Source organism: Trachurus japonicus, chromosome 23 (genome assembly GCF_045865225.1).
Source record: "Trachurus japonicus isolate A0001 chromosome 23, Traja_1.0".
NCBI classification, from domain to species: domain Eukaryota; kingdom Metazoa; phylum Chordata; class Actinopteri; order Carangiformes; family Carangidae; genus Trachurus; species Trachurus japonicus.
Window position 1 is genome coordinate 21,505,412 of NC_140929.1, and position 13,512 is coordinate 21,518,923.

At 40.2% G+C, this 13,512-nt stretch overlaps 1 protein-coding gene across 2 annotated transcripts in view; it reads left to right on the forward strand.

The window, feature by feature from the left end:
- The window catches only part of arhgef39 (Rho guanine nucleotide exchange factor (GEF) 39), a 67,505-nt gene that overhangs the window by 29,675 nt on the left and 24,318 nt on the right, over positions 1-13,512 (forward strand). For both annotated transcript variants that reach the window (XM_085769481.1, XM_085769482.1), the window contains exons 6-7: positions 1,429-1,499; positions 12,855-12,983. In XM_085769481.1, the coding sequence (XP_085625607.1) occupies positions 1,429-1,499; positions 12,855-12,983 (200 nt within the window). The remainder of the gene's footprint in view (positions 1-1,428; positions 1,500-12,854; positions 12,984-13,512) is intronic.

The following is a 13,512-nucleotide window of genomic DNA, read 5'->3' on the forward strand; positions in this document are numbered from 1 at the left end:
ACCAGAGAAAAGAACTGTTTTAAGAGACATGGAACATACTTGCAGTGATCTGTGTTATTTTAAATGAAATTTTTGTATGGTTGTTTTTAGTTTTTTTCCAGGGATGTCTGATATTGAAATATTTGCCGATATCCGATATGCTGGTGCTGTCCACCACTTAATTTCCGATTCTGATAACAACCGATAGGCTTTTTCCCCCCAAAAAATAGTTTTATGTCACATCACATGTCTCCTTTCGGGAATGAACACATTACGCCTACTGTATGTGACGGTCCACTGGTGCTTATTTTGCTATGAAATCCAAGCATTATGTTATCTGGTTTTCATTATCAGCAGAAAAACAACGATATAAATATATATAAATAACGATATGGACAGATATTACATTAAAGGTACATTGTGTAGGAATTACTCCCATCTAGCGTTGCGGTTGTATATCGCAAGCAACTCAATCATATTTTTCATGCTGCGTTCACGTGAAATTGGGCAGACGGCAGACGGACGACAGCCGCTGCACGTAACGGCATAAACAAGCCTCTATGTAAACAAGTGGTCCGTCAGCACGAGGCAAAACAATACACGTGACAATATGTTGTCATGGCGATGTCGTATTGTTTACCTGACCCACGTTTTACCGGCTTTCTCTGGACTTCTGTGACTAAAAAGACATCTGGTTTGTTAGCGACGGCCGTCTGCCCGACTGCAGGTGAATGCAGCATCAGTGTAACGCTCCATTCCTCCTCAGTGCGTTACCGCGGTGACTTTTCACAGACGCCACCTCGACCTGAGCCGACAGCTCCGGTGTCTCTGCTGAGTTTCCGTGGTTTCCTACCGTCAAATTCAGAGCTTACCGGAACACTTCAGTTTGTTGATGGGGGTGATTACTGATTAATGAAAAACAGACTTTTGAACCAAATAATTGATTTTCGTGAATAGATAACAGGAGAAGTTACACAATGTCCCTTTAATGGTTCGCCTTGGTTCGTTCGTCTGTTATAACCTCTGGATGGAGTCGGAGTCAATGTTTCATTTGTTTTCTGCCAAGCGAATGTGTCTGAGGATTCAAGTAAAACCAGTGCAGATCCTCATCTCCTGATCTTACAGCTGTATCCGTCAGAGGTTGTCACCATCAACTCCGCTTCAAAGCAAAACCTGCTCTCTCCATCTGTATCATTCAGGAGCTTCAATCACACACTGTGTGTTTATATTTTCCTTCCGGCCTGTTGGATTCCTCCGAGCTGCATTTTGTTGGATGTTTTCCTGCGAGGTTCAGTCTGCAGTGACAGGACAAAGAAAACGCTGTTAACAGAAATGAAAAGTCGCTTTATTTACTTTTACCAAATTTTTAAAGTTTAACCTCCGTCTTTCTTTCTCACAGATATTCTTTTAGCAAACAGTGACTGTGTTTATTTCTCTCTTTTCTCACAGGTATAAGCATTTCCTACAAGACATGACTGCCAACACAAGTCCAGACAACCCAGAGTTCCAGCAGCTTTCAAGTAAGTTTCTTCTCTGATTATGCTGCAGCTCCGATAATCACACACAACTTTCAGATTCTTCCTGAGCGCTCTTATTGTGGAGGGATGAGTCTGGAGCTCGCACGTGCACATTTGCGCACGTGCGAGCTCCGAGGTTGATGTTGTCACCCCCCTCCACTCTAGTCAGGATCATCGAGGTCCTTCAGTAGCAACTTAACAAGTGTGTGTGTTAGTTTGTGTGTGTGTGTGTGATGATGTGCTTTGCATCACTAGTCGCAAAGATTTCTGGCTCGCTCACAGAGGAATTCCTCCAACTTGTAACAAGCGGTTTGGAGCACAGGAGAGTTAGGCAAGGCTGTACAATTTAGAATAAAGGCCAGTCCTCCGACGGCAGGAAAACAAACAAGCAAAAAAAAAAGAAAAGAAGAAAGAAAAGAAAAGGAAAAAAAAACAACCTGTGAAGACTTTCATCGCACCAGTCAGACTCATAGTGAAAGACAGCTCTCATTATCTTCATTTGAGGAACAAAGGAAAGTGCTCCTTTTGCCTCTCATTCCTCATTTGTTATTATTGTCACAGCAGCGCTTGGCTAGTAGAGAAATGAAAGCGAGGCAAAGCTCGGTATGCGTGTAAGTTGGAGTTTGATGTGGATTTTGACATAATTAATTGGGAGCGGATCAGAGGATATTAAGCGGGAGCTATATTAATAAATAAAATCTCGAACATCAACACGAATCCCGATAATGACTAATTTCAATCGTCAAATAAACAGCAAATCTGACTCAAGTGCGGATGTACACAAGGAATTATTTATGTGTATCAATTAAAATCTCATTGCTGGTGTGCTGCCTTTGCTTACAAATTAAAACAGCCCCTGACTCTAAGATGAAGGTACATATCTAAATGTGCTCCACCATCGCCTCTTCCTCTTCTCATTAGAGATCCTTTTTTTAAACTCCGATGCTTTTTATTGGAGGGGTGGGGGTGGAGTGGGGAGGGGGGGGTTCTGTATGTTTAGAAAAAAAAAACTTCACATAGTCAGCTCAGTTGTGTTGTAAAGGGAATAATTTTAAAAAGGAAATACCAGACAAATCACGTTGTATCTGATTAAGCAAATAGAATCACAAGAGGCTTTCCCGTTGTTATTGTTTTCTTGTTGTTGCCTTTCTGCTTTTTTGTCTTTTCTTCTCCCTCCTCTCCCCCAAGCTTCCCTCTTTTCCCCAGCAGCGCTCTCAGGTTGAATTTAATTGTTGTAATTACATCACTTTAGGATTTTTTTTTCATCGGGAAAGCTTTAACATCGCGCTCCAGTCCCGACTGCAGCAACCGTACAGTAAACCAAACCTGACCACACTACAGGCAACTATCAGGCTCTGTCAGAGATTTAACATTAAAAGTTAACAGCGCTCATACCACAGCCAAATACTCTAAATAGTGAATAAAAGGAATAAAGAGCTGTAAGAAGAGGAAGTTGACTTCGGAATGTGTAATGGGCTAGATGTATTATTAATGCCTCAGCCAGAGCTCAGTCCAAGAATACTGTAATTAGGAGCTGTTGTTTTTCTTAAGCAGGCAATGGAAAATATTCCAAACACGTACAACAAAGGGAAAAAGTCTACACGGATGCCTTGTTTGGTTTACATTGTAATTGTTGTGAAGTTAAGCGAGCCAATTAGGCCGTGATTATTTTAGTGTAGACAAGTCACCCTGAGGATCAAGTTCATCTGCCGAGTTTCAGCGCTCAGAACAAAAGCAGGAAAGTTGAGCTTGAAATTAGAATCCATCTGTTTGTTGTTATTTTGGATGCGTTAATGATGCAGTTCTAAATGTTTACAGCAATTATTATAGCTGACACACAGTAATTGGATGCTTCTATTTTGATGATTTGCCTATTTGTTCTGGGGCAAAGATTTTAAAGCTTTGTACAAAAAAAGTAAGGGATGCAGTTTGTGAGAGTTTTTTTTTTTTTACAGATACGTTTTAAAATAACGCAGTTTGTCCACTGACAGCAAACTAATCAGTTTGATGGATTTACATTGACAGTTGTTTGTTGTTTTAAGTGTTGAAAACTGTCAAGATTTCCATCCATGTCACTGTATTGTTGTCAAATAAGGTAACATAATGGTGATCACCCACCCAGGAAATTAAATAGTAGTAATTGAATTCGACATTTTTATGAACTGGGTGTTTGTAATGACTCTGCATGAAATCACAAGCAGTCACTAACATTAAGTTAAGTTAAGTTAGTGTTCTATCAAAGGGAGTATATACAGCTAAAGTGACAGATTCACTGGCCAGCTAACCTGTTTGTGTGAAGCAGTTCCCATTTGTTCAACCTATGTAGACCTAAAACTAACTCTTACAATGGCTGAACAAAGAAAATAAGGATAACAAATGAGGATGAATTTTATGAAAAAATAATTATATGATCAGAAGAAGGAAAACAGTCATTAAGGAAAGCAACAGTCAGCTAGTTTTAATCGCTGAATCACTGAAAGAAAAAATAGACAGAGGTCAAACAGGTGTGGCTCTCTGTCTCTTGGCTGGTAAGAAATGTGTAAAATTAAGTTGTGTACTGTACATACATTTCTATAAGGGAACCCTACATTGGCTATTCACGTTTTTTCTTCACAGTTTGATACATTTTCCTTACCAGTTCACGTAGTCATTTCGCTTTTCAAGTCAGATTTGTTTTTAAAAAACACTGAACGTTAACACATTTGGGTTTTTTTGTCAAATGTCAAAAGGGTTAGGGGTTAGAGTTGTGGAAAACAAAGTGAGTGTTTTCTTATTTGGTAAAGACCAGAGACCTATCATCGTCAGGGTTTAAATAAATCAGTGTTTAACTGTCTGTGTTTAAGAATTTTACATTTAGTTGAATGATTGTACCAGGCTCATTACCTCCTTACAACGTTTTGAGGTTCTATAAGAGATGTCCTGAGCAACACTTAAAGGTTACATATTATGCCCCCTTTTCCACAAATTAAAATAGTTCCCAGGTGTCTTAAAGACATGTCTGTGACATGCTTTGGTCAAAATACCTCAAGGATCAAACATCACAGCTCTTTGCATCCTCTCAAAACAACCCTGTTCACAACGGCTGGTTTTAGTGTCTGTCCCTTTAAATGCAAATGAACCACTGCTTGCCCCGCCCCACCCCTTCTACTGGTACCAGGGTGGTATTATGCAAATTTGAATCCTAAAACTGCATGGATTTCAACCTAGGGAGTCTGCACATTACAGATTTTTGTCAATTCTCACATTTTGGGGGCCAGAAGGCAAAACAAACACCCAAATATATGTTAAAGAGCCTTCAGAAAGTGCTATTTCCATAATAAGATCATCACTGGGGCCTTTCCAGACATAGTTTAATGGATCAGTATCAGCTAAAGTCACACAGATCCTTTCTTTACTGAACTCTAGTGGGTTTTTTTCCATCTCAGCTCCACAGTGAATATTTCACTGCATACGAGAGTGAAAATTTGTGTGTGAATTTGAAAAAGTTATTTGGCTGCACCAGTAAGTGGCACAGCGCCCGTCTTTGCTAAACTCCCATGTTAATTATCAATGTGCAAAACATTCAGGTAGCAGCTTTTTAATTTTTAGCCAGTGCTGATCGTCCCTCACCCGAGAGAAAGCCTCCGGAGGTTTGTTTGATTTCCACAGTATCTCACCTCTGTTTTTACTCAGCTCCTCACTGACTTCACAGTTTTAAAATCTGAAATACAACCAAGTCATCTGGCTGTAGGTGGAGCAGCTCATGCCATGTATTTTGTATCTTCCATGAGCAGATTTCGTTGTGTTGGTGGGCTGGCTGCACAAGACTAATGATGTTAAAGGTCCAGTGTGTAAAATGAGGGGAAAACTACTGTTCTATTATTTATCTATTAAATTACATTCCGATTACAGCCGATTTTACATTCCGTACAAACATGGCGGCGCAAGATGGCGACACTCTCTAAGCAAGACCCTTGCTTAGATATATAAAAGAAGAATAAGGCTATGAAAACCAAACAGATTTTATTTTATAGCGATTATACACTTCATTGGTAGTATATTCAGATTTTGACAATAAACCTTGACAAATATTACGCTACACAGTGGACCTTTAAAGCTTCATACATCCATAGTGTAATATCAAAACACTGAGTTCTGTTTTTTAACTTAGCCCGTGTCATAACTACAACTACATACAGTCCTATCTGTCATGGTCTGTGTGTCTCGTCCCTTTGGTTCCTGTTTTATTTTGAAGTTCAGTGTCTTGTCTTCCTGTGATCTCCCTGCTCTGATTACCTCATGTGTCTCACCTGTGTCTGATTGCACCACCTGTGTCTCGTTTCTCCTTTGTGTATTTTACCTCAGAGTTTTCCCATCATCCTTTGTCAGTTTGTCTGTTGTTTGTGCCCTGCGTGAGTCCATGCTGAGTTTTTTTCCCGTAAGTTCAAAATAAAACAGGAAAGGGACACAAACCATGACCCTATTGTTATTTCAACAATAAACTGATAGAAACAGATACAAATCACCCAACCCCAATTAAGTTTGTAGCATTTTGGTCTGATGAATCCTGTGAGGCCACAGATTGTTTGCATCTGTGTTTCTGCATAACAAAAATGTCGGGCCTGCAGTCAAATGCTGTTGCCACCAGCCACAGTGTCAACAGATCAACCAGAACTGACCTTTGTACAGTTACAGTTTTGGTAGTGAATCAGAATCAGAAAGCACCATTCATCCCAGACAGTCACTGACGTAAAGGGGAACTATGCAAGTCATATTGGACTGTCGTAAAAACTCACAGCTAACCCTCCTCCCTCCTCCCCCCGGCCATGTGCATTTGTTTTTAACGAAACCGGCAAGATGGCAATCCGTAGAGCGATGTCTACCGAGGTGGGTAACCTTAACAAAAGATTACAGATTATGGGGCGTGTTTGTGTCGTAGTGCCGTAAAGCTGTCCAGGTTTATGATGAGACGAGATCTGGGACACCGAATCAGAGGCGTTGATCTTGCAAGGTTTGTTTTCGGCCAATAGATGCTCAGTGGAAGGCAGAGAGCCTCCATTCTCCCTGGAACAAGTCATTTAATTATCACAGTTTCTCCAAAGCTGTTTAATTAAGGTGCAAATCTTGCATAGTTTCTCTTTAACAAGAACAAACATGTATCGCAATCAGAGGACCACAATAAGCAACAAGCAGGGAATAAAAAATAATTAAAATACACAAATAAGACCAATTAAAAGAAAATAAAAACAAATAAGTATTTTTATGATCAATTCACTATTTGTAAACCAGCAGGGTGTTGTATAGGAGCTGAGGTGGGAATGGTGTGATGTTGTGGTCAACACTATGGAGGAAATAGGTTTGTTTAACCAAATGAGCTGTGCTTATTGGGGGCTGCTTGTTGTCTGAATGCAATTACAGACAGACAGCTCAGCTGATTTGCAGCAGGGCCCCGCGTTGTAAGCTACAGGGGCCCCCGCGGTGGAGACCAGCGTCCCTCTAATTAGTGTGAATGCTGGAAGCATTCACACTATTGTTATTCGGTTCGGCCATTTTCTGCCTTTCTTCGTCATGTAAACTAGTCCGCTTCAACTTTGGTCTATTTCAACAATTCAAATAACAAAAATGTCAAACCTTTTCGGACAGTGTGCTATGTCCTTTTTTCTCTTTCAACTACTTCATAACTTTTTGCAATATTCAACTATTTCTGATTTCTTTTTTTCCCCATAGAGAATGCATTGGAACATCTTGAACTCTCAAATCTCTTTACTTCTTTTCAGCTTAAAGCGTCCACATACATTTCAGCTAATACTTCATTCAAATTCTGAGCTGTAGACAAACTTCTAATGGTATTTCATCCTGTATTTCCAACGTTTTCATAGCTTGTCCGTTATTGAGATAAATCCTTTAAAAAGCACATGAGGATTTCTGACAAATTCACACTTTTCAATGATGTGTATGGGTTGGGTCAGAAGTGAGTGCAATCATCGTAGAAGTGAGAGGGGATCGAAAAAAACATAGGATTTTTTCTGGATAAATAGCACAAGCACTCCACAAATTAAAACTCTATACACATGATTTCCTCACCGGATTTGTAGCCACACTGTTGTGTCTCATTTAATGTGCTCAAACAGCAGACAGACTCAATTACAGAATTGTCTCAGAGAGCCCAATTGTCCAGCTAACCGCTCCAGTGGCTCAATGCCCCTTCAATAGAAAAGTAGGAAGCTGATTTTTTTTAGAAAAAGCCGAAATGCCACCCCTTTTTCTCCTTGCGACCCAGATAAAAGTTTTTGCCTACAAACTTAATGCACATTGCCTCGCTCAGAAGGTCCTTGCTTGCCAATGTCGGAGGAGGACACATTCAAACTAAGAGGTACGGTTCTCTTTTTCTGGGCTGTTTTGGGAAGGCTGCACAGAGCACAAATCATCTCTGCTCTGCTCTCTCAGTGTGCAGTTGGTCCAGCTTTTGGGGCCAGCCGTCTATCAAAGTCTAGAACAGGTCAGTGTGCATCCTGGCTGCTCGTTAAGATGTTTTTAACACAGCCCACACACACACATGATAAACCAACTGACAGAGGAGTCCACCACAAACACAGGCATCACACACACACAGACAGACCACACACAGACACTCACACACAGTCACACAGCACACATACACATAACACAAACAGACAAACACACAAACACAACACTTGTCCACACAGTAAAATTTAAGCATGGTAGTCAACCCAATGGTAAACTTCTGAGGCAGCTGCCACACAGGTGTAATCAATTCAGATCATTAGGGAGGGATGAGTTTTGTGCGCTTATCAACAGTTTTACTTTCTGCACAGTACACGCAGACAGAGAGACCCGTCAGACACACACACACCAGAACACACACACACAACCAGAACACACACACACAAGTTTTCAGCTCAAATCATCAGCTCTCAATATTTTATACTTTTGATGTACACACTCCAACAATTAATTTTTTTTCTCATGACATGAAGTTCAGCAGACGTTTAGTCCTTTCCAACATCTATAATAGTAGTACAATTACAGGTGGAGCCTGGAACATAGGATGCAGCTTATAACATGTGTCCTATCTATCTATCTATCTATCTATCCTATCTATTCTATCTATCTATCTATTCTAATCTTATTATCAAATCTATCTATCTATCTATCTATCTATCTAACTATCTATCTTTCTATCTATCTATCTATCTTCTATCAATCTATCTATCTATCTATCTATCTAATCTATCTATCCCTCCTATTTTTTAACGCCCTCTGTCTCCTTTTTTTCTTTCTTTCTTTTCCTTCTACTCCTTCATTTGTATTTTACGTAACTTTTTTCCTATCCTTCCCCTCTATCTATCCATCCATCCATCCATCCCTCCATCTAACCACACCTCTTTCCTATCTACATCCCCCTCTCTCTTTTTTTTCTTTCTTTCCTTCTTATCTTGGTCTTTCTTTCATTTTTCTTTTTCCTTCTTATCTTTCTTTTCTTTCTTTTCTTTCTTTCCTTCTTTCTTTCACTCACTCCATTTCGTCTTATTTACTTCTGGTTTGATTGTTTCTTCTTTCTTCTATTCCTTTCTCTTCCTTTGTTTTTTACTCCATTTCTTACACTTCTTCTTTCACTCCATTTCTGTTTGTTTACTTCTTGTTGTTTGATTCTTTCTTTTCTTTCTTTCCTACTCCAATTCTCTTCCTTTGTTTTTTTACTCCATTTCATTCTTCTTTCTTTCACTCCATTTCTGTCTTTTACTTCTTTGTTTGTTTGATTCTTCTTTCTTTCTTTCTTTCTTTTTCTTTTTCTTCTCTTTCTTATCCTTTTCTTCTTTCTTTCTTACTTTCTTTCTGTCCTTTTCTTTTTTCTCTCTTGTTTCAATCTTTCTTTCTTTCTTTCTTTCAACAATTTCTTCAGCTCATTCAGCATTGCTTCCAGCATTCACACCATTTCCATTCTTGGAAATGTTTTTTCTAGTTAATACTACCATGCTTATAGGCGCCCCAACACAACATTTGAAACACAGCACACAGCCACAGCCGGACCCACTCAGCAGACCATCAGGCCCAATCAGGACTGCCTGGATATTTCAATTTGCACAACTCGGTTAAACTCTCTGCAAGCGCTCGCTGATGAAATCAAGCACAATCAGGCCCTGATGCCGAGTGAGCCTCCAAAACAAAGGTCTCCATTTCTTCACATCCCTGTTTGTGTTTACCTGTACCTGTGGGCTGCCACACACTTAGTGTATTACCAGAAGAAGAACAGCTTTCTTGGATATGTTTTGTTGTCATGGTTTAACAGTTTGGTTTTGTTTTTTAAAGGTTATAGCTACAACTTTTTCATCAAATGAATTCATTAATTTTTCAAAATTAAAGCAGAGGTAAGCGGAATGTTTGTGTTAATATAAGTCTTAAATAGTTATATCCTCCGACAGCAATCACTTCTATAGAGTGTTTGGTCCGAAACACGGGTCTGTCAGTCACTCTGCTCTGCTGTAAGCCGAGGAGAAAACTTCTTGTATACTTCCTTGTATCCTACAACCTTTATCCAATGAGGAGAGAGAACGGCATGAAGGGCTGTGTGTGCAGCCAAGGGATGCGCGTGAATGTGGTGACGTAGGGACGAGGACCAATAGATCAATGACGAGGGCGGGGGCTGCTAACTCCATCGGCTGACAAAAAGTTAGATCGCTTACTTCTGCTTTAATACATCCAAATAACATCTAGAGGGCCGCAGAATAAAAGTTTTAATTTTACTGTTTTTTTTTATTATAGTATATAAATAATTGTTTTATAGATTTTGACGAGTCCATATAAATACTTACATTTGGTTACGTTGGCAACGTCGGCATGAAATGATATCTGTGCCAACAGCATTAGTACGTTGATGTCACGTGAGGCCGAGCTCAGAGGGAGCCAGGTCGTGATAGTTCTGTGGAGTAAATGGCATCGTGCTAATGCTAATGCTAACTAACGGTCAGCCGGTACTGATAACGATTTCCGTGCCAGGTGTGAAACTCGGGTTTGGTTGTGTATACCGTCTGCAGGTGAGTTAGTGTGAAATGATTCAGATGTGTTTCCAGGCCAGTGTCAACGCCGGAGCGTTAGCGTTAGCTTTAGCTACTAGCCGCTCCCTATAGGCGTAGCTACCTGGCAACCAGTACAGGTGAAGGTTGGAGCGAGAGCGGGCGAGTGAGTGTGCGACACCTACTGGCCCGGAAGGAATTAAACTTGTAGCTAACACCTTTACATGTAAGTAGAATAGAAACTTTATTTGTCTGAAACCAAAGGGTAACAGGAATGTATCTTTGACAGAGCTCAACACCACCTTTCCACACAGACAAGACAGAAAAAAAGTATATTCAATAGGATAAGGATGAAAAACAATTAAATTAAATTAAAAAATGGTTGAAGAATAGCATGCAATAAAAGTCTCTGGGTGTATATATGTTTCTGTTAATCAATTAAGAAATGAATCAGTAACTGCTGAAGTCAGCTAATTAGTGTCATAGTTAGCGTTATAATTTCAGCATAGCATATCTGTCCTCAGCGTAATTAAATCATTTGCATTTTTAGCAACAGGAAAGAATGTGCGAGTCTGTGAAAGCATTTGATCACTGGACTGGTATGTTAAGTATTAATGGGTGATAATAAACCCATTTTTGTCAAATGTGTTGCCAGCAAAGAGAAACGAGAATGAGAGCATGCTTGTTGATTCTGTTTGCTTGTTTCTCTGTCCCGTCCATTTCCACAGCGTTCAAACCGTGTCACACTGATCCGTTTACATCTTTAAACAGCCATCGTCATAAAATCAATTGACACTTAGAGATTCATACATACATGATAATTTACACACACACACACACACACACTGTGCATCAAGCTGGTTTGAACAGAACAATACTGTTATTTGCCGCATAGTGTTAAAAATGCAAAAAATACAGCTGCTAGCAAAGAAACCAAGGTCAGTAACACGTTCATTATCCATGTTTCTTTCTTTCAGCACTAGTAGCACTGATGAGAGCCAATCAGAGGGCAACAGTGGGCGTCTATGTGATTGTTCTCAAAGGCCTCGATTGCCCATCCAGGCTGTAATTCAACCAGGAGTTTTCAAACTGAAACAGGCACAGAGCTGTTTCCAAAGCTCCAGAGTTGTGTTGACACAAAGGCATAGAGTTATAAACTAAAACATGGTGGTGTGAGTGTAGTTTCAGTATCCAGTTGGTTCTTCATTCTGATTTTTGCTGGATCTTGTTTAATGTTCTTTTAGTTGGTGTGTTTTGTGTTTTTGATGGAGTTGGTGTTTGTGCCACGGTTAGTTTGTAGCGGTAACCCTAGTTCTGTCTCTCTCATATTTGAGACTCTCTTCTTAAGAAACCATCAAAAGGAACTTTGTCTTTAGTATAATACTCTGTAAAGTCATCCCAGTGAATGAGTAGTTTAATTGATATGGTACTTTGGTCGTAATCTCTACTCTTCCAAAAGGAATCATAAAATACTTCAAAACTAGAGTAAAAAGCTCATAAAAATGTAGGATTTAGAAGAATTCATCGAAGAACGTGTTCCACAAGCAAACATGTGCTCAGAAGGGAATCTAAATCACCAGTAACGAGAGGAAACTCAGTGATTTATTTTATTTAGCATTCAGAGTTTACATTGCTTTTAGGTTGATTTTTGTTTCTGGGGGGGATGTGGAACTTCTCCAACATGTGTGACACTGATATAACTATTATCTTGATACAACTATAACACCATTAGGCCAGCCCTGTAATTAATTAATGGACTGGTACACCAGAGACTGGAGACAAACAAACCTGTGAGCATCTGTAATCATGTTCAGTCAAGGATCTCCCTTGTGTGTGTAACTCTGTTTATATAACCGATATACACGTGTGTACATGATTGTACGTTGTACACATTTATATGGTTTTGGCTTTTCTATTTATTGGTCTATTGTGATTTTATGATGTTTTTTATGAACTTGTATTGTTAATCGTTTTATGTTTCTTGTTTGGGGATGATTTTTAGCATTCTTGCTAACTCCGATGTATTCACACTGCATATCTCATGTATGCAGTGTTCATTAATACGCACTGTCCCGTCTAAATAAACAAATAAATGAAATGAGAGCATACATTGTGACAGGAATATCTGTTTTTAGCAGATTAGATACTGACCCAAATGATTTATTTACAGTTTACAGTTTATTACAGAGTCTTTCTATTCAATATTGCCACACAGCTTCTTTCATGGTGATTTGCAACTTTGCACATAAAGGTGTAGCGGCATTATGTAGATTAAAAACTGTTGCCACAAGATTCATTCGATGAGTGTCCTCAACGCAAATGTTTGTGTCTTGTTTGTCTGCAGGCGCGGTGACTGCGGTGTGCGAGGTGTCCCAGCGCATCGAGAACAATACCCGGCGCCATGAGAACCACCTGCAGCTCTGCCGGGTGCAGAAACTGCTGAAGGGGCGAAAGACAAAGGTGCTGGCTGCAGGTTAGAGCTTCTGATCACATATTCCTTTCATCTCCACCGAGAACCTCCACCTCCATCTCCTCCCCGCCTGCCTTCTCTGCATCTATTGCTGCGTGTCCTCTGGGACGCATGGATGGGTGGAAGGGGGAGGGGGGCGAGGGAAGTGTAGATAAACTGTGAAGAGAAATTAGCAAAGGATGGAGACATTTTTGAAGTCTCCATTGATGGAATTCATGGGACCTCTGCAGGAAACTAAAGACTGGCTACGGTAACAGAGCGTTGTTGGCCGTCCCTCTTCTGAGTGGATGCGCCGCCGTTCCCCCTTCATCTCACCTTCCCTCCCCGCTCATTTATTCCCCCCTCTTCCGCTGTGGTTCCCTCTCTACTTGTGGAGCTGTGGCCCTTTTCTTCCTGCCACTCCCTCTCCTGTTGTTTATCTCCAGAGATCCTGGCCTCCTCGTTGATCCGCTCGTCCTGCCAATCTCCCCCAGGACCAATTAGAGCCCAGTCTCATCTCACGGACCAGCAGATAAAAAGGAAGCCAAAGTGT